Raw genomic sequence first — 27669 nt, 5'->3', positions numbered from 1 at the left:
ATTCGCGGTTATTTGAAAAGATCGTTTTCTTACTTTTTGCACTTAGCCGAAGCAAACAGCCTTTTTCAAGGCTCTAAGCGTTAAAAATAATGTTCTCCTCCAGTCGCTATCGCACGGATTAGAGGGCCCTTCAGTGGAAGGGCTGAGATACAGTCTACATCCCCTGCTGAGCCAACTTGTGGTTTATTTCAGGCAGTCCTGAGAAGGTTGCCAGATACTTCCTGAATTTTTTTGATGATTCTTGTTCGAGGTAGATTTGATTTCTGTGTCGGTTTGATGAGAAGATTTTGCCAAGGAATGGAATGCAACGTCGATTATTTATCCAAAATAGTTGATGTGATAAATTTGGACATATTATGTATCTTAAAGGCATGGTCAAGTCAAGTCCTACGTCCACTTAGCGGTTATGTCATAGACATTACCCACCGTTCGTTTTTCTACAGGGTTCATACTTTTCGTTTCGATGAGACGAAATCCAGTTTCATTTATCGTTTCATCACTTTTACGCCTCACTCACTTTTCGCGAAAATTATGACCGCAATGGGAATCGAACCTAGAACATCAACAAAAACTACGATAGGATGCGGTCACTATAGCCATACCACCACATCGACTGCATGTAGGGCTTAGGTTGTTTGTTACATAAAGGCTATTCTTTTTTGTAATTTATGATGGAACGAAAAGGAAGAAAGGCGTGAGAAAACGAGCAAATCGACTTTTCACTGCACTGGTAAATAGGGAGAAATGGTTATCATCTCGAATTTTGAGCGTAAAAAGAGGGACGTAAGATGAAAGATCGTAAAAGGACGAAGCCGTAGAGCGTAGAAAGAGATTTTACTCAGTAGGTATTAATCTATTTTCTCATTATTTATCTATTTTATCATTGTGCTACGCCGTTTCGCTCTGGCTACCGGTAGGAGCAATAGACTAAGGTTTCCTGAATTTCCTATGAAAAGTTGGTTTTTGGAGTTAAATGACGGCCTTTCGATACAACTTTATTGTACGAGACAGACAAAAAATCGCCAAACCAGATGGTGGCGGTAAAATAAAATGTCGGCTAAAATCAAAGACCGGTTTGTTATCGTAGAAGATCATTCCTACTTCGTTCAGCTGTGCAGACCTCGTGGCCAATCCGACAAAGCATGCAAGACCGTCCTGCAGATTTGTGATTCTGCTTCCTGGTACGCCACACTGCAAGAGCCGGGATGTGTGCCAGTCTATGCTGATGATCTGGAAATTTACTTAATTGTCAAGACAATAGAAGATTGTTACCGACTACAATAGCTTTTGAATACCTTTGCTGAATGGTGTAAACTGAACAAACTTGTAGTTAGCGTTGACAATTGCCAGGATTGAAAGCGTTCAACGAAGATTCATCCGCATTGCGCAAAGAGATCTACCATGGAGAGATTCTTTCTCCGTACGTGTAGCGTTGTCGGCTTCTGGGACTTGATACGCAGCTGCGACGCCGAAAGGTTCAGCAAGCTTCACTAGTTGCTAAAATATTAATAGGTGAGATTGATGCTTCTGAACTCCTGTCCCGCATTGAATTTCGTATCATTGGTAGACAACTGCGATCTTCGTCTTTCCTAATGACCAGATTCCATCGAACGACATACGGATTCCACGAGCCGCTTACATCGTGTGTACAAATTTTCTCTTTAGTAGACGATCTCTTCGATTCTGAGGAAAATTGTAGATTGTTCACTAAAGAAAAAATAAAAAAGGCCGGAAGACTAAATTAGTTATCTAAGACTTTCATGTAGACTGCTAGATATCTAAGACTTTCATGTAGACATGCGCCAAAAAAAAAGCAAAAAAAAAACAACAAAAATCAAAGCGTTAGTAAATACAAACAAGAGAATAATGATTCTATCAATGTTGAAATTCCAAATTACCCTTTAACTTTTTGTCACTGCAATTACCAGAATTTAGATAATAGAAAATGACGGCATCGAATGTCAGCCTACGCTCAAAGTACTTTAGTTTTACTCTGCTTGATAGGGAGCGGGACCATATGGGCAGCATCCCCTATTCCCGTCTGCAACTTTAATAACTCGACCGCGTTCCATCCAAATGGCTTGATTTTTTGTACATCACTAGATATCGACAGAAACTAACCATGTGCAAAAAATCAAGCAATTTGGTTGGAACGCGGTCGAGTTATTAAGGTTGTGGACGGGAATAGGGGGTGCTGCCCAAATGGTTCTCTACCCTACTTACTTCTGATGCTCTGCTCTATGGTTGGCATAATCCTTGTAACAGTTAAAAGCCATAATCTGTAAAGTTTTGCTATCTGTTCGACTGTATACATATGCATATATTATCGAAGTATGAGCTGCCTTCGACAACGCCAACGACAACAGGTGTTGACGCAGGAGTGTGGCAATAATTCAAAGCAGCAGCTGTTGTTGAAACGTACTTATTGTTCTCGTGTTGCCAACCAAAGTGGCAAATGGTTTAAAATTCACCCATGTCACTAAGTTAATCTTTGAATTGTTCGCACCTGCTAAAAAGTGTGTATTCTACACAGGGGAGTTGTTTAAGTAATAAAAGCGTTTGTCCTCAGACAAATGGTGCCCCTTTTCGCAATTCTGTTTAAGGATCCGTATGCGGAGATAAGTATTGTTCAATTTTGGAACTTGAAACGTCGATTACTCTTATACTTTCCCTATTCAAAGACTGACATCAGTTGACCAACATCCTTTGAACATGGTGCAAAATATCCGCTTTAAATTCATTCCCAGGTAGAGCTTTCGAAAAGCAGATATGTGTTCAAACGAATATCGGAAACAGCCATCAAATAAAATCTTCTGATACATGAACGAGAATTCGAGCAACTAGCACTTCGATAAAACCGATCAAATTCGCCTTTACTTCTCACTATTCGACACACAGAATAACACAGAAATGCAAATCTCGGATGAAGTTGGGTGCCACCCACCCACCAACGATGCTCTCGTTCTTCAGTAGTTGCTTGTGCCTTGCAACCGGGGCGGGGCTGCTGCGGTGCGACGACATTGGTAGAAGAAACCCCATTTGGTAAATCCCTCTGGGGGAAAACAACCCCAAACTCCCACATCGTCGACAAGTGTTTGTTTATTTGGATGGAAACCGACCACAGTATCTCTTTTTTTATTTTTCTTGTTTGAACTGTGTGTGTGTGCTGCGTTGAGAACAGTAATGACTTCTGATACAGGGGAATATTATAAAATACAAAACTTAGGCTTTGGTCCGATTCGCAAATTTAACTCAAATTAACCTAACAATTCAATAATTTTCAAATAACTCCGCACACAGAACAAGAATACCCGACCAGTTAGTCATAACAAAATTTTATCACAATTATATCAATATGTGTTACAAATAACAAAACTTGCAATAATTTTGTTATAAATTCTCTGCCAAAGATGGAGGAAAGAAAATTTCATGATCGTCATAACATGATTATAACATAATGTGTTATGTTTATTTCTACCGAAAAAAAAATTGCCTACATTTTTGGTAGATAGCAATTGGAAAAAACGAAGGTACCACCTACAGTATAACTTGAACTTATATTCAAAGTAGAAACAGCTGGACAAAGTTAAGGTCACTCCTGACGGAATCCAAGTTTCAAAGTGCTCGCGTTTTCGGGGGCACACCACTCGATACGGAAGCAACGCACAACTGTCATTTTTATTTTTTCACGCATGCTGCGACGCAGCAAAACTAAATCAACACAAATGACAGTTGTGCGTTGCTTCCGTATCGAGTGGTGTGCCCCCGAAAACGCGAGCACTTTGAAACTTGGATTCCGTCAGGAGTGACCTTAATTGCCTACATTATGGATAATCATTATCTTTTCAAGAACATAATTTGTTATAGTATAAGCTATTTTCACCCCTTTTTATGTAACACAACGAGATATAGGGTAACCGTACCCTTAGTGGAGGTAGCACCAATAGTGGAGGTAGTGGGGTTTTAATGAGATTTATCATAATTATACACTTTACGATGGTTTCAGTTGATGCGTCGTGCTTCAAATATCCTTTTAAATGCAACTTATCTTAAGATTTCACTTGAAAAACTATTGAAAACAATGATTTTCCTTAACAAAATTGACTCCCTTGCACCTATAGTGGTGCAACTGTACCAATAGTGGCGAGTCTCATAAGAAACCAATGAATAGCACCACTATAGGAACCAAAATTAATTTTTACCGCCACTAAAGGAACGGTGTACCCATAGTGGTGCAAGCAGTATTTGGTAAGTGTTGATGTTAAATGACATCTACCTCATTTTTGTTAGCAAATTCATTAGTTTATCTATTGACTAAGATATTAAAGCAGTAAATTTCCCATGATTATCCATTTTTAAAAAATATTTTCTTTTGTGGATCTACTAATACCTCCACTATTGGTACCGTTACCCTAATTGTGTTCAAAAAAATAACATATTCAGTAATATTTTTGTTAAAACTAGAAGAGATTTTGTTACAATTTTTGTTATTTTAACTACTAATGGTACATGTTTTATAACAACCGCTGTTATAAAAAACTGCTGTAACAGAATAACAAGGCCTGATATAAATATGTTACTATCTACTGGTCGGGTACCTTCGACTGATATCAAATAACTTTTGATAGATATTTTATTAGTAATTCTTGGTACCACCTAACATTCTTATGACCGGGCGATTTTTCAATTTTTTGCTTGTCCCGTTCAAGTTTCATATTATTTTAATTCGCAATTCGGACCGAAGCCTTAAAACTATTTTCGTCGAGTTAACTAGTTCGTCGAACAAAACTATTTTCTAAGTAATTTCCAAAGGAAATTCTAAGAAATTTCCACGAAAATTTCTGAGTTGAAATCTCAAAGAATTTCCATGAAAAAAATCCATAAAGTTCAGTGCGAAATTATACTATCATAGGGAGGAACGTTCAATAGGGAGTTCTAGGAAATTTTCACGAGAAATTCTAAGGAATGTTTATGGAAAAACCTATGGAATTTTCATAAGAAATTCTAAGCAATTTCCATGGGGAAATCTAAGAAATTTTCACGGGGAATTCCACGCTGTTTCCACAGAAACTTCTACGGAATGCCCACGAAAAATATTATAAAATCTCCACGAAGAATTTTTTGGCATTTCCACGGAAAACAAGAAAATTTCTTGGAATTTCCCATTCTAAAAAATCTCCATGGGAAATTATATGAAATATTCATGGGGAAATCCAAACAATTTCTGTTTGGTAATTGTAACGATAAGAAAATTAAGAATTTCCACGAATAATCCCAAAAATGAAAGGTTGATGATTTTAATTTCGTGTTGTTCTTGAATAGCCCTCTGCTTACTATTCAACTTCTATATGATTTTTTGCTTGCCTCTCGCTAGCGATAACTTTCGATTCTGTGCTCGTGCTTATAAAATGCTCCATTCCACTTTAAGATTCGGTAGCTCGTCTCACCGACGAAAGCCAATGAAATATCCATCCATAAGTTTCTCGCGGTGATGAAACCTAATATAAAAAAAAACCTAAGGAAAAAAATCCATGGGAAATTTCTAGGAATAACTGGGGGAAATTGTAAGCAATTTTCACGTGAATGGTAAGAAATTTCCGGTTTTGTTTTAGGATATATTCTGAGGGAATGGTTGAATGAATTCCCCGGAAAAGTTCTACTAGGTTTTGGGGGTTGTGTGGCATTGGACAGGCCTATTATCATGAACAGGCCTAGCATGCATGTGTCAAATGACAGATCCTGTCAGTCATCGTGAGTACACACATTCGCGGGCAGTCGATCCCACCTTCCTTGCGAGTGCAGCAGTGCAAACATGATGGGTGACAAATATGCGCGATGTTGAATTGCACATTTGGCGATCCTGCCAGGAGTGCATAAACATATTTCAGTCACCCATCATGTTTATAGAAGTGTGTGAAAAAAAAAACAATTTCGGACGTAGCCGAAAAAGTAAAGGCAGCGGAGCTTTTTGCATCGGTAAGAAGAGTGACGATTATGTTTTAGTTTTTTGTAAACACTCTTTATTACTATGTCAAACCGAGTTATTTCGGCGGAAAGGGGAACGCAAAAAGATATGCTTGTTTGACAGTCTCTTTCAATTTGTTAAGAAAAGAAGTTTCTTAGATACGATCTCGCTGATTTGATTTGATTGTTAATGGATTAATCAAGTGTGTAATTGGCGATAAACTTAAATACACCAATAAGAACTTCTGAGTTTTTTTTTTCAAAACAAGTTCATTTTGAAACTAAATGTTAAAATGTTTAAATGTTTTTTTTTATTACAATAGTTTGAATTATCAAGAACACGTATTCGTACAGTTCTTTGAATGTGCAATGGATTGGAAAGTGTTACAGAAATTTTCTACTTTGTTGATGGCTAGTGTTGGCTTTTGCATTGTATAGAATTATAAGAATCATTTTGAAATTCCTCTGAATCGATCTGAATTATAATATGTAGTATTTTCCCAAAGGGGAAGAGCTGATGAATGTCTATTTAGCGTGTGAGCAAAAGCTCTATCAGAAACAGTTTAACGGTGATCGAAGTACAGCGGATAGGTATGAAGAGAAGAAATAAATTAAAGATAGATCAGTTCTGATCGACACTTCAAAGTAGACAGTTCAACTTATTTAAGTGCTTCAGAAAACCTACAACCAGACAATACACGAGGTTGGCTAAGTTTTGAAAGATCGGGGTACTCTTTGAATGTTTTTCAACTATCCTTTGGGAAAATTTAAGGTGCAATTTGGGATGGAACTTGCGAAGAGAAAATGTAATGTCATCTGCATTCAGCCAAACGCTACCATGAACTATCAGATGCATCTAGCATTTTGAATACAATATTTTGAATTACCTTTGATTTACGAAGATTTCTCCCTTTTGAAGAGTATTCGAACATAGCCGTGATGCCTGATATTATATAGTTATGAATGTGTTTTACTCCGATATGAAAACCATTGTGAAACATAAAAACACTTTCGCGAATTGGTAACATTTATTGCGCTATGAAAGGTCGGTCAACTGTAATAAGAAGAAGAATAAAAGACAAAACTATGAAAAGGAAGAATCGTTTTCGCTTGCGTTATCTCGGGGAGCGACAGAGTTCAATAAAGAGAGCTTGATTGGTATAGCTGAAGATGAATCACAGTGCTGTGCGATGATTGTTCACATTCAAGTGTTTCTTCCTCTGCGTTTATGGGACGCCCGCAAGAAGAACGCTGTTATTGTGGATCGGAATGATCACAATTCTGCGTGGTGGGACGCCTGCATTCAAAAGTTTCTTCCTCTGCGTTTATGGGACGCCCGCAAGAAGAACGCTGTTATTGTGGATCGGAATGATCACAATTCTGCGTGGTGGGACGCCTGCATTCAAAAGTTTCTTCCTCTGCGTTGGTGGGACGCCCGCAAGAAGAACGGTGTTATTGTGGATCAGAATGATCACAATTCTGCGTGGTGGGACTCCCGCATTCAAGTGTTTCTTCCTCTGCGTTGCTGGGACGCCCGCAAGAAGAACGGTGTTATTGTGGATCGGAATGATCACAATTCTGCGTGGTGGGACGCCCGCATTCAAGTATTTCTTCCTCTGCGTTGGTAGGACGCCCGCAAGAAGAATGGTGTTATTGTGAATTGGACTGATCACAATTCTGCGTGGTGGAACGCCGCATTCAAAAGTTTCTTCCTCTGCGTTGGTGGGACGCCCGCAAGAAGAACGGCGTTATTGTTGATCGGAGCGATCACAGTTCAGCCAAGCAAGAGTCTCTTGCTCAGCGATGGTCGGCCTACAAGTAGTTTGGTGTTGTGGATCCGAAGTGTCACAGGTACACAAGAGGATTGATTTAACTGATATTAGATGTTCGGCCATGATTTGGAGCTGTTCAGCGACTTTTTTTTTAGTTACGGTATCTGGTTTTTGTTGCTGGTTGTTCTACAAATGTGAATGCACAGTGCATTGGACGTTTGTTCGAAAAAAGTAGAAGTAGTGGTAGTGATTTGAAGTACACGTGAAATGTTATGTGAGCCACCATTTAAATGTGTTCTTCGATTATGAAATGAGATGCACGCAATACAATGAAGTGCCGGGAATTATTGTTTCGGAGGGTTTCCTAGACAAACTTCCGGAGGAATTCCTGGAGGAACTTTCGGAGGAATACCTGGAGGAACTTCCGGAGGAATTCCTGGAGGAACTTTGTGAGGAATTCCTGGATGACCTTCCGAACGATTTCCTAGGGAAACTTCCGGAGGAATTCCTGGAGGAACTTCCGGAGGAATTACTGGAGGAACTTCCGGAGGAATTACTGGAGGAACCTCCGGAGGAATTCCTGGAGGAACTTCCGGAGGAATTCCTGGAGGAACTTCCTGAGGAATTCCTGGAGGAACTTCCGGAGGAATTCCTGGAGGAACTTCCGGAGGAATTCCTGGAGGAACTTCCGGAGGAATTCCTGGAGGAGCTTCCGGAGGAATTCCTGGAGGAACTTCCGGAGGAATTCCTGGAGGAACTTCCGGAGGAATTCCTGGAGAAACTTCCGGAGGAATTCCTGGAGGAAATTCCGGAGGAATTCCTGGAGGAAATTCCGGAGGAATTCCTGGAGGAACTTCCGGAGGAACTTCCGGAGGAATTCCTGGAGGAACTTCCGGAGGAATTCCTGGAGGAACTTCCGGAGGAATTCCTGCAGGAACTTCCAGAGGAACTTCCGGAGGAATTCCTGGAGGAACTTCCGGAGGAATTCCTGGAGGAACTTCCGGAGGAATTCCTGGAGGAACTTCCGGAGGAATTCCTGGAGGAACTTGCGGAGGAATTCCTGGAGGAACTTCCGGAGGAATTCCTGGAGGAACTTCCGGAGGAATTCCTGGAGGAACTTCCGGAGGAATTCCTGGAGGAACTTCCGGAGGAATTCCTGGAGGAACTTCCGGAGGAATTCCTGGAGGAACTTCCGGAGGAATTCCTGGAGGAACTTCCGGAGGAATTCCTGGAGGAACTTCCGGAGGAATTCCTGGAGGAACTTCCGGAGGAATTCCTGGAGGAACTTCCGGAGGAATTCCTGGAGGAACTTCCGGAGGAATTCCTGGAGGAACTTCCGGAGGAATTCCTGGAGAAACTTCCGGAGGAATTCCTGGAGGAACTTCCGGAGGAATTCCTGAAGGAACTTCCGGAAGAATTCCTGGAGGAACTTCCGGAGGAATTCCTGGAGGAACTTCCGGAGGAATTCCTGCAGGAACTTCCGGAGGAATTCCTGCAGGAACTTCCAGAGGAACTTCCGGAGGAATTCCTGGAGGAACTTCCGGAGGAATTCCTGCAGGAATTTCCAGAGGAACTTCCGGAGGATTTCCTGGAGGAACTTCCGGAGGAATTCCTGGAGGAACCTCTGGAGGATCTTCCGGAGGAATTCCTGGAGGAACTTCTGGAGGAACTTCCGGAGGAATTCCTGGAGGAACTTCCGGAGGAATTCCTGGAGGAACTTCCGGAGGAATTCCTGGAGGAACTTCCGGAGGAATTCCTGGAGGAACTTCCGGAGGAATTCCTGGAGGAACTTCCGGAGGAATTCCTGGAGGAACTTCCGGAGGAATTCCTGGAGGAACTTCCGGAGGAATTCCTGGAGGAACTTCCGGAGGAATTCCTGGAGGAACTTCCGGAGGAATTCCTGGAGGAACTTCCGGAGGAATTCCTGGAGGAACTTCCGGAGGAATTCCTGGAGGAACTTCCGGAGGAATTCCTGGAGGAACTTCCGGAGGAATTCCTGGAGGAATTCCTGGAGGAACTTCCGGAGGAATTCCTGGAGGAACTTCCGGAGGAATTCCTGGAGGAACTTTCGGAGGAATTCCTGGAGGAACTTTCGGAGGAATTCCTGGAGGAACTTCCGGAGGAATTCCTGGAGGAACTTCCGGAGGAATTCCTGGAGGAACTTCCGGAGGAATTCCCGGAGGAACTTCCGGAGGAACTTCCGGAGGAATTCCTGGAGGAACTTCCGGAGGAATTCCTGGAGGAACTTCCGGAGGAATTCCTGGAGGAACTTCCGGAGGAATTCCTGGAGGAACTTCCGGAGGAATTCCTTCAAGAACTTCTGGAAAAACTACTGGAGGAACTTCCGGAAGAATTCCTATGGGAACTTTCCGAGGAGTTGCTTCAGCAGCTTCCGGAGGTATTGCTCCAGAAACTTCCGGAGGAATTCCTTCAGGAACCTTCATACTTTTTTTTGCCGAGATCTCAGCATTTTTTGTTAATTTTTCCGAGGTAGGTACCGCCGAGTTTCAGCAAACCTGATTTTTGCCGAAATCTCAGTGAAAGTGACGTTTCAGTTGCTGAGATACTGCAAATATTTTGCTGAAAATCAGTAATAAACGATATTTTCTGCCGAAGTTCAGCTTTCAAATTTACTGAGCTACAGCGGTGCCCAGTTTTGCCGAGCTCGAAATAGAAAAAGTAAGTGTGCACGGAGGAATTCCTTCAAGAAATTCCGGAGGAATTCCTTCAAGAAATTCCGGAGGAATCCCTGGGGGAATTCCTGGAGGAACTTGTGGAAAAACTCCTGGAAGAACCTCCTGAGGAATTCCTGAAGGAACTTCTAGAGGAACTTAAAAATTTTGCGTTTATTTCGCATTTTGTATCGCTTCAGATTCAGTAAACGAGCAAATAAGTACAGTGCGTGTTTTAGTCGTTGCAAAGTAGTTAAGATATCGAATCAGGCTTCTAGAAAATACGTTAGACACGCGTTGCTTTTTCTTCTTTGTATCTTCATGAATATGACGGCGTTTAAAAGCGATAATTAGTCGCAGACCAAGGCGATTTCCAATAGATTGCCTTCCCAACTAATATACTATTCTTTTCCAGGGCGCTCATGGAGATGCAGAGGATTCCTCGGTCTCTTGTAGCAATGAGTGTAGAACTAATTTTCCTAATTGACTCTGAGGACGTGGCCGGCATCGTTATTGGTCTTGAATTAAAGAAATTCCGAAGCATATACAGTGAGAATAGCTTTCTAGTCCCGAGAAAACTATTCAATTGGTGAGCTGTGCATTATTTGTAATTTCTCGGCCAATCATGACTAGCAACTAACTACGATGTGTACAGTCAATCAAGCTAAGCTAAACTAAGCTATTTCGCATAGCCACCACCCGAGCAAAGCTTAGGAGCAAATAGATAACTTGTTTTGATGTTCGATATTGATAAATGATAACTCAGGTTGATATCCATTTGGTCGTTTAACGGTTAAAATAACAAAAACTTTACCGGAACAATTTTACTGTGACATCAAATCCAAAACAATTTCTGCTGTCGATAAAAACAAACCGAAAAATAATTTTAATATTAGTTCTTCATAACAAGATAAGTAATCAGTTTGATATCATGTCATGCAAAATCAAAACATGGAATCAATCACGAATATTAGAAATTGAAAACAAATAATGATTTCCATTTGATGTCAACGGGCATGCATGGTGTGATTATTTTCTCGACGAGGACAACCCGACAACGGAGGCCATTAAAAAAGTGCTTACCACACTTGTTGAAACTTTGTCGGCTATGAGATGAACCGGCCCAGGGCCGAAAAACTCTTTAATAAAGATAATAATAATAATAATAACCGACAAGGCCCATATTTGAAAAATTCAGGTTTAAAAATTTATGTTAAGGGCAACTATAGTTCAATTTTTTACATGCTTTTCAATAAAAATGTGTTCTGTCAAATATCTGTAACTGAACTAAACTCTGTAAGATACTGATATTACTCAATACAGATCACTGACAAACGAAAGACAAAGGAAGCATTTCAATACGGATTGACAAGATTTTTATAGCTCGATTTCCAAAAATTTATTGTTTATCAACGTTACGTGTCGAAAAGTAATATTCCGCATCATACGAACAACTACTGTATTCCATGTCTGGCGAATGATGACGAAACCGATACAGAACGTTCAACGAGTGGCAACTTTATCTGGCTTCAATCGAGGCAAGTTAGAACCGAGCAAAATTGCCAGAAAACATGTTTGTTTGTTTGCTTACGATGATGTCTCATCATGGCATGAGCAATGAACAACACGTGTATCCTGGATGACTTCTCGAGATGAGTGAACTGTTCTGTTGCGATGGTTTGTGAACGTGCCGAAGTTCGTACCTAGCAGAATGACAACACACTTTGGAATGGACTGGACAAACTGCCAGATTCTTCTCTCAGAGTATACCTCAAAGCAAAGTTATAAATATTTATAACTACCCCGAAAACTAGTTTTCCGAGTCAAAGATTTCTAAGAGGCATCATGTTACCGCACTTCACGTTGGAAAATGTGAAATGGGTTCACAACGATGACGGTGTCAGTCGAGCAGCAGAATTGAATTTTAAATCGATTCCAATGGTATCCAACAACAGCGCACATTTTCTATCCCAGCATGAGCTCTAGGGATTGGATACCGTACATGAGTGAAGCAAGGGTTTGATTTCATTGTGGAAGGGCTATACTCCATATGACATATGGTTTTCTACATTCGTCAAACGAATTTCTCAATTATGTTTGCAGGATAACAGTTATAATATTTTCAGTGCTAAACATTTTCAAGAAGAATTGGGAACATAAATCCCATAACACCGCTTATGATTGTTACAGCTGCAATATAGACACGAATCAAGTGAAGATGAGTTGGTGTCAAATCTAATTTCCTTGCTTGCTCAAGGAAGCGTGACAGAAAACTAAAATTAAAGATGAGGTAGACTCAACTTATGTGTAATAGTTTCAGATTACCTTATTCAAATTTCGTGAAACTAATCCATTTGTTTCTATGTTCTACTTATATTTTCAGAACACTCCAGAACATCAACGAACCTGGAACCGGAACCCGCCTCCTTTATGGTTCCCGTCCATTGGAAAAGAAAGCTCGTCTTTCCCGCTCACTCACACTTCCTTTATTCAACTTCCCCGGTTCCAATGCCTTCGTCGGACGACTCCAACACCAACCGCAGCCACTGGAGGCATTTAAAACGTCCTCTAGTAAGTCCCTCCAGTATCACATTCGAATTTCGCTTTTAACCCCGAACTTAACTTTCTTTATCTCACAGACAACTTCCTATACGAAGCGAAAATGGCCGCCTCCACCCCGGTCAGTGGGAACAGTCCGAAGATCCTGCTGACCACCGACGACACGTCTTTCGACTACCGACGCAAGTCCTCCGGGGGAAGTCTGTTCACTCCCAGCGGTGGAGCGCCTTCGGTGGCTCCTGCCGAACCGCACATCTACGACTTCGACGAGAAACGGTCCAGCGGTGATGGATCGGTTGTGATAAGCATTACGTCGCCCACGGCTTACCAAATTCCGACGTCCAAATCGTTTGGGCTGAACAACTTCAACTTCGTGAACCTGCAGAACGCAGCCAATACGGCGCCACCGCCTGCCTACAGCACCAACTTCAATGCCGGTATTAGCAGCCTAATAGGTAGTGGAAACAGTAGTGGTAGCTTTAATAGTAGTAGTATCAAGCGGGGTAGCGACGTGACGGCCTATGGGTCGCCTGCATCCACACAGCTCATTAGCAATAGCACCAACAATGCCATCTATCGGTTAGCCAGGATCATCAACCAGACAACGAAGACTCCAACGACGCCGGGACCGGGTGGAGCTGGACCACCGGGAAGCGGATTGCTCCTCCACCAGGCCAACGATGACTCGGCTCGGCGGCTATCTTGGGAAAGGTACATCTTCTAATTAGTTTCATGAACTCGTTTCAATAACAAATTCTATGTCTTTTCTCCGACAGACGTGATAAGGACAGCAAACGAATCCCCCGGTCATCCAGCATCGATTCGATGGTGGATGCCGTGTGGAGTGAGTTCCCCCCGTCGGGACCCGGTAGTGCGCGGAATTCAGTGTCCAACCAATCCAATCAGTCGCAATCGACCTCCAATGTGCCCTCGAATTTGAACATCTTTCTCAGCTCAAATCGACGCGAAAGTATGCTCAGCCCGTCGTCCAATCGGCGGTCGAAGCATCAACGAGGAATTTCCGGTGAGTACATAGTACGCTGCTGAACATACTGTGCCTCTATTAGAAATTTAGGGAAGATCTAAACAGCTAGCAATTTTCTGGAAATTATGCAATAAGGCTTTCCCTTTCAATTATATAATAATATAAACAAATTGTTAAATCCTCACGTTTCAGTGAATCAAAATGTCAACGTTGCGCATGAAAAATAAGCGACAACAGAGCACCTACGACAAAGCTTTGTTTTTGTCGTACATAACAATGATAAAGATCAAAAGAAAATTCCAACGACAGATAAGAATAGAAATTACTGCACAGAAAACTAATGATTCATAATGTAAAGAAGTTCCTCCGGAAGTTCCTCCGGGAATTCCTCCGGAAGTTCCTCCGGGAATTCCTCCGGAAGTTTCTCCGGGAATTCCTCCGGAAGTTCCTCCGGGAATTCCTCCGGAAGTTCCTCCGGGAATTCCTCCGGAAGTTCCTCCGGAAGTTCCTCCGGGAATTCCTCCGGGAATTCCTCCGGAAGTTCCTCCGGAAGTTCCTCCGGGAATTGCTCCGGGAATTCCTCCGGGAATTCCTCCGGAAGTTCCTCCGGGAATTCCTCCGGAAGTTCCTCCAGGAATTCCTCCGGGAATTCCTCCGGAAGTTCCTCCGGGAATTCCTCCGGAAGTTCCTCCGGGAATTCCTCCGGAAGTTCCTCCGGGAATTCCTCCGGAAACTCCTCCGGGAATTCCTCCGGAAGTTCCTCCGGGAATTGCTCCGGAAGTTCTTCCGGGAATTGCTCCGGAAGTTCTTCCGGGAATTCCTCCGGAAGTTCTTCCGGGAACTCCTCCGGAAGTTCCTCCGGGAATTCCTCCGGAAGTTCCTCCGGGAATTCCTCCGGAAGTTCCTCCGGGAATTCCTCCGGAAGTTCCTCCGGGAATTCCTCCGGAAGTTCCTCCAGAAGTTCCAACAGGAAAGGACCCAATATTTGATTTTTTACCTAAAAAAAGCTCATTTTTCCAAAATCGATCTGGCGCGACCTCTAAACGATTTTTTGGAAACTCGGTTTGTTCTACAAAAATTATCCAGACAGGTATATCTTTCATTTCAGGGTTGAGCACCATGACTTTTCGAACATCGATTTTTTTTGGGACACCCTACTAATGATTCATAATGTAAAGAAGTTGTAGGTTTATGGATAATTCCAGAAAAGTCTCTCATTTATCGACTCAAGTCGAGTCAAGTGCGAGACACTGAAGACGACCTTACTGTTACCGAAACCTTACTGAGGTCGAAACACGTAACTGTGGAACAATGAGGTGGGGGAATTAAATGGGAATGTACAAACTCGTCTTATGACAAGTGAAGACATTCCACTAAAAAGCTCAAAATAATTTGCTTAACAACTCTGACTTGTTATCCGCTCATACTCGATTCCAGTTTTGTTGTGTTGTCCGAGGTTTTGCACGCTTAATTTTGATCTCGGAACGGATAATTACTAATAGGTGAGGTTGCTAGAGGATTTCTTATTTTAGGCCTTTCCTTTTGAATTCTCTCTTCGACAAATTACCGTTAGAAAGAGCACGAAAATGGAAGTTCCTCCAGAAGTTGCTCCGGATATTCCTCCGGAAGATCCTAAGGATATTCCTCCGGAAGTTCCTCCGGGAATTCCTCCGGAAGTTCCTCCGGGAATTCCTCCGGAAGTTCCTCCGGGAATTCCTCCGGAAGTTCCAGCGGGAATTCGTCCGGGAATGCCTCCGGAAGTTCCTCCTGGAATGTCTCCGGAAGCTCCTCCTGGAATGTCTCCGGAAGTTCCTCCGGGGATTCCTACGGAAGTTCCTCCGGAAATTCTTTCGGAAGTTCCTTCGGGAATTCTTCCGGAAGTTCCTCCGGGAATTCCTCCGGAAGTTCCTCCGGGAATTCCTCCGGAAGTTCCTCCGGGAATTCCTCCGGAAGTTCCTCCGGGAATTCCTCCGGAAGTTCCTCCGGGAATTCCTCCGGAAGTTCCTCCGGGAATTCCTCCGGGAATTCCTCCGGAAGTTCCTCCACGAATTCCTCTGGAAGTTCCTCCGGGAATTCCTCCGGAAGTTCCTCCAGGAATTCCTCCGGAAGCTCCTCCAGGAATCCCGGAATCTCCTCCGGGAATTCCTCCGGAAGTTCCTCGATTAAATCCTCCAGAAGTTCCTCGAGGAATTCCTCCGGAAGTTCCTCCGAGAATTCCTCCGGAAGTTCCTCCGGAATTCCTCCGGAAGTTCCTCCGAATTCCTCGGAAGTTCCTCCGGGAATTCCTCCGGAAGTTCCTCCGGGAATTCCTCCGGAAGTTCCTCCGAATTCCTCGGAAGTTCCTCGGGAATTCCTCCGGAAGTTCCTCCGGGAATTCCTCCGGAAGTTCCTCCGGGAATTCCTCGGAAGTTCCTCCGGGAATTCCTCCGGAAGTTCCTCGGGAATTCCTCCGGAAGTTCCTCCGGAATTCCTCCGGAAGTTCCTCCGGGAATTCCTCCGGAAGTTCCTCCAGGAATTCCTCCGGAAGTTCCTCCGGGAATTCCTCGGAAGTTCCTCCGGAAATTCCTAGAATTCCTCGGAAGTTACTCCAGGAATTCCTCGGGAAGTTCCTCCGGAATTCCTCCGGAAGTTCCTCAGAATTCCTCGGAAGTTCCTCCGGGAATTCCTCCGGAAGTTCCTCCGGGAATTCCTCCGGAAGTTCCTCCGAATTCCTCCGGAAGTTCCTCCGGGAATTCCTCGGAAGTTCCTCCGGAATTCCTCCGGAAGTTCCAGGAATTCCTCCGGAAGTTCCTCGGGAATTCCTCCGGAAGTTCCTCCTGAATTCCTCCGAAAGTTCCTCCAGAATTCCTCGGAAGTTCCTCCGGGAATTCCTCCGGAAGTTCCTCCGGAATTCCTCCGGAAGTTCCTCGAAATTCTTCCGGAAGTTCCTCCGAATTCCTCCGGAAGTTCCTCCGGGATTTCCTCCGGAAGTTCCTCCGGAATTCCTCCGGAAGTTCCTCCGGGAATTCCTCCGGAAGTTCCTCCGGGAATTCCTCTGAAGTTCCTCCGGAATTCCTCCGGAAGTTCCTCCGGAATTCCTCCGGAAGTTCCTCCGGGTAATCCTCCGGAAGTTCCTCCTGGTAATCCTCCGGGAATTCCTCCGCAAGTTCCTCCGGGAAGTTCCTCCGGGAATTCTTCCGGGAATTCTTTCGGGAATTCCTCCGGGAATTCTTCCGGGAATTCCTCCGCAAGTTCCTCCGGGAATTTCTCCGGATGTTCCTCTGAAAGTTCCTCCGGAATTTCCTCCGGTAGTTCCTCAGGGAATTCCTCCGGAAGCTCCTCAGGGTATTCCTCCGGAAGTTCCTCCGGGAATTCCTCCGGAAGTTCCTCCGGAAGTTCCTCCGGGAATTCCTCCGGAAGTTCTTTCGGGAATTCCTCCAGAAGTTTTTCCGGGAATTCCTCCGGAAGTTCCTCCGGGAATTCCTCCGAAAGTTCCTCCGGGATTTCCTCCGAAAGTTCCTCCGGGAATTACTCCGGAAGTTCCTCCGGGAATTCCTCCGGAAGTTCCTCCGGGAATTCCTCCGGAAGTTCCTCCGGGAATTCCTCCGGAAGTTCCTCCAGGAATTCCTCCGGAAGTTCCTCAGGAATTCCTCCGGAAGTTCCTCAGAATTCCTCCGGAAGTTCCTCCGGAATTCCTCCGGAAGTTCCTCCGGGAATTCCTCCGGAAGTTCCTCAGGAATTCCTCCGAGTTCCTCAGGAATTCCTCCGGAAGTTCCTCCAGGAATTCCTCCGGAAGTTCCTCCGGAATTCCTCCGGAAGTTCCTCCGGGAATTCCTCCGGAAGTTCCTCCAGGAATTCCTCCGGAAGTTCCTCCGGGAATTCCTCCGGAAGTTCCTCCGAATTCCTCCGGAAGTTCCTCCGAATTCCTCCGGAAGTTCCTCCAGGGAATTCCTCGGAAGTTCCTCCGGGAATTCCTCCGGAAGTTCCTCCAGGAATTCCTCCGGAAGTTCCTCAGGAATTCCTCCGGAAGTTCCTCCGGGAATTCCTCCGAAGTTCCTCCGGGAATTCCTCCGGAAGTTCCTCCAGGAATTCCTCGGAAGTTCCTCGAATTCCTCGGAAGTTCCTCCGGGAATTCCTCGGAAGTTCCTCCAGGAATTCCTCCGGAAGTTCCTCCGAATTCCTCCGGAAGTTCCTCCGGAATTCCTCGGAAGTTCCTCCGGGAATTCCTCCGGAAGTTCCTCCGGGAATTCCTCCGGAAGTTCCTCCGAATTCCTCGGAAGTTCCTAGGAATTCCTCCGGAAGTTCCTCCGGGAATTCCTCCGGAAGTTCCTCCGGGAATTCCTCCGGAAGTTCCTCGGGAATTCCTCCGGAAGTTCCTCCGGAATTCCTCCGGAAGTTCCTCCGGGAATTCCTCCGGAAGTTCCTCCAGGAATTCCTCCGGAAGTTCCTCCAGGAATTCCTCGGAAGTTCCTCCGGAATTCCTCCGGAAGTTCCTCAGGAATTCCTCCGGAAGTTCCTCCGGAATTCCTCCGGAAGTTCCTCCGGAATTCCTCGGAAGTTCCTCCGAATTCCTCCGGAAGTTCCTCCAGGAATTCCTCCGGAAGTTCCTCCGGAATTCCTCCGGAAGTTCCTCCGGGAATTCCTCCGGAAGTTCCTCAGGAATTCCTCCGGAAGTTCCTCCGGAATTCCTCCGGAAGTTCCTCCGAATTCCTCCGGAAGTTCCTCCGAATTCCTCCGGAAGTTCCTCCGGAATTCCTCCGGAAGTTCCTCCGGAATTCCTCCGGAAGTTCCTCCGGAATTCCTCCGGAAGTTCCTCCGGAATTCCTCCGGAAGTTCCTCCGGAATTCCTCCGGAAGTTTCTCCGGAATTCCTCCGGAAGTTCCTCCGGAAGTTCCTCCGGAAGTTCCTCCGGGAATTCCTCGGAAGTTCCTCCGGAATTCCTCCGGAAGTTCCTCCAGGAATTCCTCCGGAAGTTCCTCCGGGAATTCCTCGGAAGTTCCTCCGGAATTCCTCCGGAAGTTCCTCCGGGAATTCCTCGGAAGTTCCTCGGAATTCCTCCGGAAGTTCCTCCGGAATTCCTCCGGAAGTTCCTCCGGAATTCCTCCGGAAGTTCCTCCGGGAATTCCTCCGGAAGTTCCTCCGAATTCCTCGGAAGTTCCTCCGGGAATTCCTCCGGAAGTTCCTCAAGGGATTTCTCCGGAAGTTCCTCCAGGAATTCCTCCGGAAGTTCCTCCGGGAATTCCTCCGGAAGTTCCTCCGGAATTCCTCCGGAAGTTCCTCCGGGAATTCCTCCGGAAGTTCCTCCGAATTCCTCCGGAAGTTCCTCCGGCATTCCTCCAAAAGGTCCTACGGGAATTCCTCCGGAAGGTCCTTCAGAAATTCCTCCGGAAGCTTCTCCGGGAGTTTCTGCGGAAGTTCCTCCGGAGATTTGTCCGGAAGTTCCCCCGGCAACTCCTCCGGAAGTTCCTCCGGGAATTCTTCTGGAAGTGTCCCGGGAATTCCTCCGGAAGTTCCTCCGGGAATTCCTCCGGAAGTTCCTCCGGGAATTCCTCCGGAAGTTCCTCCGGGAATTCCTCAGGAAGTTCCTCCGGAAGTTCCTCCGGAAGTTCCTTCGGGAATTCCTCCGGAAGTTCCTCCGGGAATTCCTCCGGAAGTTCCTCCGGGAATTCCTCCGGAAGTTCCTCCGGGAATTCCTCCGGAAGTTCCTCCGGGAATTCCTCCGGAAGTTCCTCCGTGAATTCCTCCGGAAGTTCCTCCGAATTCCTCCGGAAGTTCCTCCGAATTCCTCCGGAAGTTCCTCGAATTCCTCCGGAAGTTCCTCCGGGAATTCCTCCGGAAGTTCCTCGAATTCCTCCGGAAGTTCCTCCGGGAATTCCTCCGGAAGTTCCTCCGGGAATTCCTCGGAAGTTCCTCCGGAATTCCTCCGGAAGTTCCTCCGAATTCCTCCGGAAGTTCCTCCGGGAATTCCTCGGAAGTTCCTCCGAATTCCTCCGGAAGTTCCTCCGGAATTCCTCCGGAAGTTCCTCCGGAATTCCTCCGGAAGTTCCTCGGGAATTCCTCCGGAAGTTCCTCCGGGAATTCCTCCGGAAGTTCCTCCGAATTCCTCCGGAAGTTCCTCCGGAATTCCTCCGGAAGTTCCTCCGGAATTCCTCGGAAGTTCCTCAGGAATTCCTCCGGAAGTTCCTCCGGGAATTCTCCGGAAGTTCCTCCGGAATTCCTCCGGAAGTTCCTCCGGGAATTCCTCCGGAAGTTCCTCCGGGAATTCCTCCGGAAGTTCCTCCGGGAATTCCTCCGGAAGTTCCTCCGGGAATTCCTCCGGAAGTTCCTCCGGAAGTTCCTCCGGGAATTCCTCCGGAAGTTCCTCTGGGAATTCCTCCGGAAGTTCCTCCGGGAATTCCTCCGGAAGTTCCTCCGGAAGTTCCTCCGGGAATTCCTCCGGAAGTTCCTCCGAATTCCTCCGGAAGTTCCTCCGGGAATTCCTCCGGAAGTTCCTCCAGAATTCCTCCGGAAGTTCCTCAGGAATTCCTCCGGAAGTTCCTCCGGGAATTCCTCCGGAAGTTCCTCCGGAATTCCTCCGGAAGTTCCTCCGGGAATTCCTCCGGAAGTTCCTCGGGAATTCCTCGGAAGTTCCTCCGGAATTCCTCCGGAAGTTCCTCCAGGAATTCCTCGGAAGTTCTCCAGGAATTCCTCCGGAAGTTCCTCCGGGAATTCCTCCGGAAGTTCCTCCGGAATTCCTCCGGAAGTTCCTCAGGAATTCCTCCGGAAGTTCCTCCGAATTCCTCGGAAGTTCCTCAGGGAATTCCTCCGGAAGTTCCTCCGGGAATTCCTCCGGAAGTTCCTCCGAATTCCTCCGGAAGTTCCTCCGGGAATTCCTCCGGAAGTTCCTCCGGGAATTCCTCCGGAAGTTCCTCCGGGAATTCCTCCGGAAGTTCCTCCGGGAATTAGTCCGGAAGTTCCTCGGGAATTCCTCTGGAAGTTCCTCCGGGAATTCCTCCGGAAGTTACTCCAGAAATTCCTCCGGAAGTTCCTTCGGAAATTCCTCCAGAAGTTCCTCCGGGAATTCCTCCCGAAGTTCTTCCGGGAATTCATCCGTAAGTTCCTCCGGGAATTCCTCCAGAAGTTCCTCAGGGAATTCCTCTGGAAGTTCCTCCAGAAATTCCACCGCAAGTTCCTCCGGGAATTCCTCTGGAAGTTCCTCCGGGAATTCGTCCGGAAGTTCCTCCGGGAATTCCTCCGGAAGTTCCTTCAGGAATTCCTCCGGAAGTTCCTCAGGAATTCCTCCGGAGGTTCCTCAGGAATTCCTCCGGGAATTCCTCCAGAATTCCTCCGGAAGTTCCTCCGGGAATTCCTCGGAAGTTCCTCCGGGAATTCCTCCGGAAGTTCCTCCGGGAATTCCTCCGGAAGTTCCTCGGGAATTCCTCCGGAAGTTCCTCCAGGAATTCCTCCGGAAGTTCCTCCGGGAATTCCTCCGGAAGTTCCTCCGGGAATTCCTCCGGAAGTTCCTCCAGGAATTCCTCCGGAAGTTCCTCCGGGAATTCCTCCGGAAGTTCCTCGGGAATTCCTCGGAAGTTCCTCCGGGAATTCCTCCGGAAGTTCCTCCGGAATTCCTCCGGAAGTTCCTCCGGAATTCCTCCGGAAGTTCCTCCGGAATTCCTCCGGAAGTTCCTCAGGAATTCCTCCGGAAGTTCCTCCGGAATTCCTCCGGAAGTTCCTCCGGGAATTCCTCGGAAGTTCCTCCGAATTCCTCGGAAGTTCCTCCGGAATTCCTCCGGAAGTTCCTCAGAAGAATTCCTCCGGAAGTTCCTTCGGGAATTCCTCCGGAAGTTCCTCCGGGAATTCCTCCGGAAGTTCCTCCGGGAATTCCTCCGGAAGTTCCTCCGGGAATTCCTCCGGAAGTTCCATCAGGAATTCCTCCGGAAGTTCCATAAGGAATTCCTCCGGAAGTTCCTCAGGAATTCCTCCGGAAGTTCCTCCGGGAATTCCTCCGGAAGTTCCTCCGGGAATTCCTCCGGAAGTTCCTCCGGGAATTCCTCCGGAAGTTCCTCCGGGAATTCCTCCGGAAGTTCCTCCGGAAATTCCTCCGGAAGTTCCTCCGGGAATTCCTCCGGAAGTTCCTCCGGGAATTCCTCGGAAGTTCCTCAGGAATTCCTCCGGAAGTTACCCCGGAATTCCACCGAAAGTTCCTCCGGGAATTCCTCCGGAAGTTCCTCCGAAAGTTCCTCCGGAAGTTCCTCCGGGAATTCCTCCGGAAGTTCCTCCGGGAATTCCTCCGGAAGTTCCTCCAGGAATTCCTCCGGAAGTTCCTCCGGAATTCCTCCGGAAGTTCCTCCGGAATTCCTCCGGAAGTTCCTCCGGAATTCCTCCGGAAGTTCCTCCGGAATTCCTCCGGAAGTTCCTCCAGGAATTCCTCCGGAAGTTCCTCCAGGAATTCCTCCGGAAGTTCCGTCAGGAATTCCTCCGGAAGTTCCGTCAGGAATTCCTCCGGAAGTTCCGTCAGGAATTCCTCCGGAAGTTCCTCCGGGAATTCCTCCGGAAGTTCCTACGGGAATTCCTCCGGAAGTTCCTACGAAAATTCCTCCGGAAGCTCCTACGGGAATTCCTCCGGAAGTTCCTCCAGGAATTCCTCCGGAAGTTCCTCCGGGAATTCCTCCGGAAGTTCCTCCGGGAATTCCTCCGGAAGTTCCTCCGGGAATTCCTCCGGAAGTTCCTCCGGGAATTCCTCCGGAAGTTCCTCCGGAAGTTCCTCCGGAAGTTCCTCCGGGAATTCCTCCGGAAGTTCCTCCGGGAATTCCTCCGGAAGTTCCTCCGGGAATTCCTCCGGAAGTTCCCTCAGGAACTTCCTCTGGAAGTTCCTCCGGGAAGTACTCCGAAAGTTCCTCCAGAAGTTCCTCCGGGAATTCCTCCGGAGGTTCCTCCGGGAATCCCTCCGGAAGTTCCTCCGGGAATTCTTTCGGAAGTTCCTCCGGGAATTCTTCGGAAGTTCCTCCGGGAATTCCTCCGGAAGTTCCTCCGGGAATTCCTCCGGAAGTTCCTCCGGAAATTCCTCCGGAAGTTCCTCCAGGAATTCCTCCGGAAGTTCCTCCAGGAATTCCTCCGGAAGTTCCTCCAGGAATTCCTCCGAAAGTTCCTCCAGGAATTCCTCCAGAAGTTCCTCCAGAGAAATTCTTCCGGAACTTCCTCCGGGAATTCCTCCGGAAGTTCCTCCGGAATTCCTCGGAAGTTCCTCCGGGAATTCCTCCGGAAGTTCCTCAGGAATTCCTCCGGAAGTTCCTCCAGGAATTCCTCCGGAAGTTCCTCCGGGAATTCCTCCGGAAGTTCCTCCGGGAATTCCTCCGGAAGTTCCTCGGGAATTCCTCCGGAAGTTCCTCCGGGAATTCCTCCGGAAGTTCCTCCGGGAATTCCTCCGGAAGTTCCTCCGGGAATTCCTCCGGAAGTTCCTCGGGAATTCCTCGGAAGTTCCTCCAGAATTCCTCGGAAGTTCCTCCGGAATTCCTCCGGAAGTTCCTCAGGAATTCCTCCGGAAGTTCCTCCGAATTCCTCCGGAAGTTCCTCGGGAATTCCTCCGGAAGTTCCTCAGGGAATTCCTCGGAAGTTCCTCCGGGAATTCCTCCGGAAGTTCCTCCGGAATTCCTCCGGAAGTTCCTCCGGGAATTCCTCCGGAAGTTCCTCCGGAATTCCTCCGGAAGTTCCTCCAGGAATTCCTCCGGAAGTTCCTCCGGAATTCCTCCGGAAGTTCCTCCGGGAATTCCTCCGGAAGTTCCTCCGAATTCCTCGGAAGTTCCTCGAAATTCCTCCGGAAGTTCCTCCGGAATTCCTCCGGAAGTTCCTCCGGGAATTCCTCCGGAAGTTCCTCCGGGAATTCCTCCGGAAGTTCCTCCAGGAATTCCTCCGGAAGTTCCTCCGGAATTCCTCCGGAAGTTCCTCCGGGAATTCCTCCGGAAGTTCCTCCGGAATTCCTCCGGAAGTTCCTCCGGGAATTCCTCGGAAGTTCCTCAGGAATTCCTCCGGAAGTTCCTCGGGAATTCCTCCGGAAGTTCCTCCGGGAATTCCTCCGGAAGTTCCTCCGGAATTCCTCCGGAAGTTCCTCCGGAATTCCTCCGGAAGTTCCTCCGGGAATTCCTCCGAAGTTCCTCCGAATTCCTCCGGAAGTTCCTCCGGGAATTCCTCCGGAAGTTCCTCCGGGAATTCCTCCGGAAGTTCCTCCGGGAATTCCTCGGAAGTTCCTCCAGGAATTCCTCCGGAAGTTCCTCCGGAATTCCTCCGGAAGTTCCTCCGGAATTCCTCCGGAAGTTCCTCCGGAATTCCTCCGGAAGTTCCTCCGGGAATTCCTCCGGAAGTTCCTCCGGAATTCCTCCGGAAGTTCCTCCGAATTCCTCCGGAAGTTCCTCCAGGAATTCCTCCGGAAGTTCCTCCGGAATTCCTCGGAAGTTCCTCCGGGAATTCCTCCGGAAGTTCCTCCGGAATTCCTCCGGAAGTTCCTCCGGGAATTCCTCCGGAAGTTCCTCCGGGAATTCCTCCGGATGTCCCCCCAAGAATTCCTCCGGAAGTTCCTCCAAGAATTGCTCCGGAAGCTCCTCCGTAAATTCCTCGGAAGTTCCTCCAGAATTCCTCCGGAAGTTCCTCCAAGAACTCCTCAGGAAGTTCCTCGAATTCCTCCGGAAGTTCCTCAGGAATTCCTCCGGAAGTTCCTCCGGGAATTCCTCCGGAAGTTCCTCCGAATTCCTCCGGAAGTTCCTGGAATTCCTCCGGAAGTTCCTCCGAATTCCTCCGGAAGTTCCTCCGGAATTCCTCGGAAGTTCCTCCGGGAATTCCTCGGAAGTTCCTGAATTCCTCCGGAAGTTCCTCCGGGAATTCCTCCGGAAGTTCCTCCGGGAATTCCTCCGGAAGTTCCTCCGGGAATTCCTCCGGAAGTTCCTCCGGGAATTCCTCCGGAAGTTCCTCCGGGAATTCCTCCGGAAGTTCCTCCGGGAATTCCTCCGGAAGTTCCTCCGGGAATTCCTCCGGAAGTTCCTCCGGGCAATTCCTGGTGGAACTTTCGGAGGAAATCCTGTTGGAACTTCCGGAGGAATTCCTGGTGGAACTTCCGGAGTGAAACTTCGGAGGAATTCCTGGTGGAACTTCAGGAGGAATTCCTGGTGGAACTTCCGGAGGAATTCCTGGTGGAGGAATTCAGGAACTTCCGGAGTGGAACTTCGGAGGAATTCCTGGAGGAACTTCCGGAGGAATTCCTGGTGGAACTTCCGGAGGAATTCCTGGCGGAACTTCCGGAGGAATTCCTGGTGGAACTTCCAGAGGAATTCTTGGTGGAACTTCCGGAGGAATTCTTGGTGGAGCTTCCGGAGGAATTCCTGGTTGAACTTCCGGAGGGATTCCTGGTGGAACTTTCGGAGGAATTCCTGGTGAAACTTCCGGAGGAATGCCTGGTGGAACTTCCGGAGGAATTCCTGGTGGAACTTCCGGAGGAATTCCTGGTGGAACTTCCAGAGGAATTCTTGGTGGAACTTCCGGAGGAATTCCTGGTGGAACTTCCGGAGGAATTCCTGGTGGAACTTCCGGAGGAATTGCTGGTGGAACTTCCAGAAGAATTCCTGGTGGAACTTCCACAGGAATTCTTGGTGGAACTTCCGGAGGAATTCTTGGTGGAGCTTCCGTAGGAATTCCTGGTTGAACTTCCGGAGGGATTCCTGGTGGAACTTCCGGAGGAATTCCTGGTGAAACTTCCGGAGGAATGCCTGGTGGAACTTCCGGAGGAATTCCTGGTGGAACTTCCGGAGGAATTCCTGGTGGAACTTCCAGAGGAATTCCTGGTGGAACTTCCAGAGGAATTCTTGGTGGAACTTCTGGAGGAATTCTTGGTGGAGCTTCCGGAGGAATTCTTGGTGGAACTTCCGGAGAAATTCCTGATGAAACTTCCGGAGGTATTCCCGGTGGAACTTCCGGAGGAATTCCTGGTGGAACTTCCGGCGGAATTCCCGATAGAACTTCCTGAGGAATTCCTGGTGGAGCTTCCAAAGAAATTTCTGGAGGAACTTCCGAAGAAATTCCTGGTGAAACTTCCGAAGAAATTTCTGGAGGAACTTACTTTATTTGTCTACTGTGTCTCATCTATATTATTTGTCTAATCTGTCTTATTCACACTAGCACCACTTTTATTACCCAAATCCTTTTCAAAGCTTGTGCGGAAACCTTGTACAAAATCCTCTCACGATATTTTCTAATGTTTTTCTGGAAACAGCTTTTGTTTTCATTTTCCAAAACCAGCTGGAGTTTGTTTATTTTGATCTTCTTATTGCGTGATTGCTCGGCGCTGCTGCTGTTTTCTTGCCGAACCACTGCATGAGGGATAAATTTCTATCCTATTGTTGCCAATTCCTTTTGTTCTCTCTTTACGGCAAAATTTAAAGCAATTGTAAATTGCATAATGATGAAATAATTTTGGCGACACTGACTACATCATTCTGGCGGGCTGAATTGGGAAATTTTCTCTCTCAGAGAGTGCTACCACGTGCTTTTTTAACGGAAAACCCTTCCCTCAGACCTTAGGATCCGAAATTGCAAAAAAAAAAAAGTATAAGGTTCATAGTGTAAGGGTAGGTGCGTGTGCGAAAAAATATTTCGCCAACTCATTTGGCATATATTTTTAACCTAAACAGTAAAACAGTTTAGCTTTCATACTCATCAGATTTGTTCACGTCAAGATGTGTTTGACGAGGATTCTTACAATAAGTAAAGATGAATGAAAGCCAACCTTTTATTCTTTTTTAGCTTTTCTAAGGCACTAAAAAGGCATTTTCGAGAAATCTATTCCAAAATGTATGTCTGCTAAGTACTAAGATACTTAGATAAAGAAGAGCATTGAAAATCACAACATCAAAAAACCATTTGCAGGCTAGCTAACGAACTGGTTCCAATTGCTTATCCCAGGCACTTCTTGTTTCAATAATATAAATCAACTAGTCACACTCAAGCAAAAAGCTCAATTGACCTGCGTTTGCATACTGTTTCATCACAATCTGTACAGCTCGTTAAATCAATCAGTCCTCCTCCTTGTGCATCCCATTTCTGCAACAGAACAGTAAACTACAGCCACTTTCTTCACGTATCATTCTACCAATTAAGTTCAATCGACATGCGAGTGCCCACTCGTCTCAATTAAGCTGATTCACATTCTCGTTACTATTGATTTTCTCACATACAACCGGACCACCGTACATCATGATAGCCAACCCAAGCCAACCCAAGTAACAAAGCATGATGCTGATTGTGTGTCCCATAAAACAACGTCACCAACATCAAACGCCTGCCAGTGCCATTCCTTTATCCCAACACAAGAGAAATACTAAATTGCACGCATAGTTACATTAGAGACCGTCATCATCGTGCCTACCATTTTCCGACTGCGACACATCATCCGAACGAACGATTTGGGTTACAACTCGACACAGGACAGGACTGTGAGTGGTATTCGACCGAGACTCGCACACACTACACAGTGGTCAGAGACTTCCGGGTGTGTGGATATATACGAGGAACTTGAGAACTACAATTATTGCAGGCCTGAAATTATCAGAAATTCCTTTGGTTAAGCCTTAGCTCCAGTCAATTAAATATTTCGTCGATCAAAGTTGAGAAAACACACTCGTGTGTATTCCAGAAAACGTCATGATTAGTTATGTCCGGCTTTCATGCAAGGTGCCTCCACTATACGTCGCATTGTGTGGCTACAATTTTCTTCCAA

The 27669-nt window shown here is 46.8% G+C and overlaps 1 protein-coding gene across 2 annotated transcripts in view; it reads left to right on the top strand.

The window, feature by feature from the left end:
* Positions 1-27669, top strand: part of LOC134226463 (ankyrin repeat and fibronectin type-III domain-containing protein 1) — a 668421-nt gene that overhangs the window by 192847 nt on the left and 447905 nt on the right. For both annotated transcript variants that reach the window (XM_062707258.1, XM_062707283.1), the window contains exons 3-5: positions 12792-12979; positions 13048-13678; positions 13744-13991. In XM_062707258.1, coding sequence (XP_062563242.1) covers positions 12792-12979; positions 13048-13678; positions 13744-13991 — 1067 coding nt within the window. The remainder of the gene's footprint in view (positions 1-12791; positions 12980-13047; positions 13679-13743; positions 13992-27669) is intronic.

This window comes from Armigeres subalbatus, chromosome 1 (assembly GCF_024139115.2).
Source record: "Armigeres subalbatus isolate Guangzhou_Male chromosome 1, GZ_Asu_2, whole genome shotgun sequence".
Taxonomy (NCBI): Eukaryota; Metazoa; Arthropoda; class Insecta; order Diptera; family Culicidae; genus Armigeres; species Armigeres subalbatus.
Note: the sequence above shows the minus strand (reverse complement) of the source record. Positions and strands in the feature narration are given on the sequence as shown.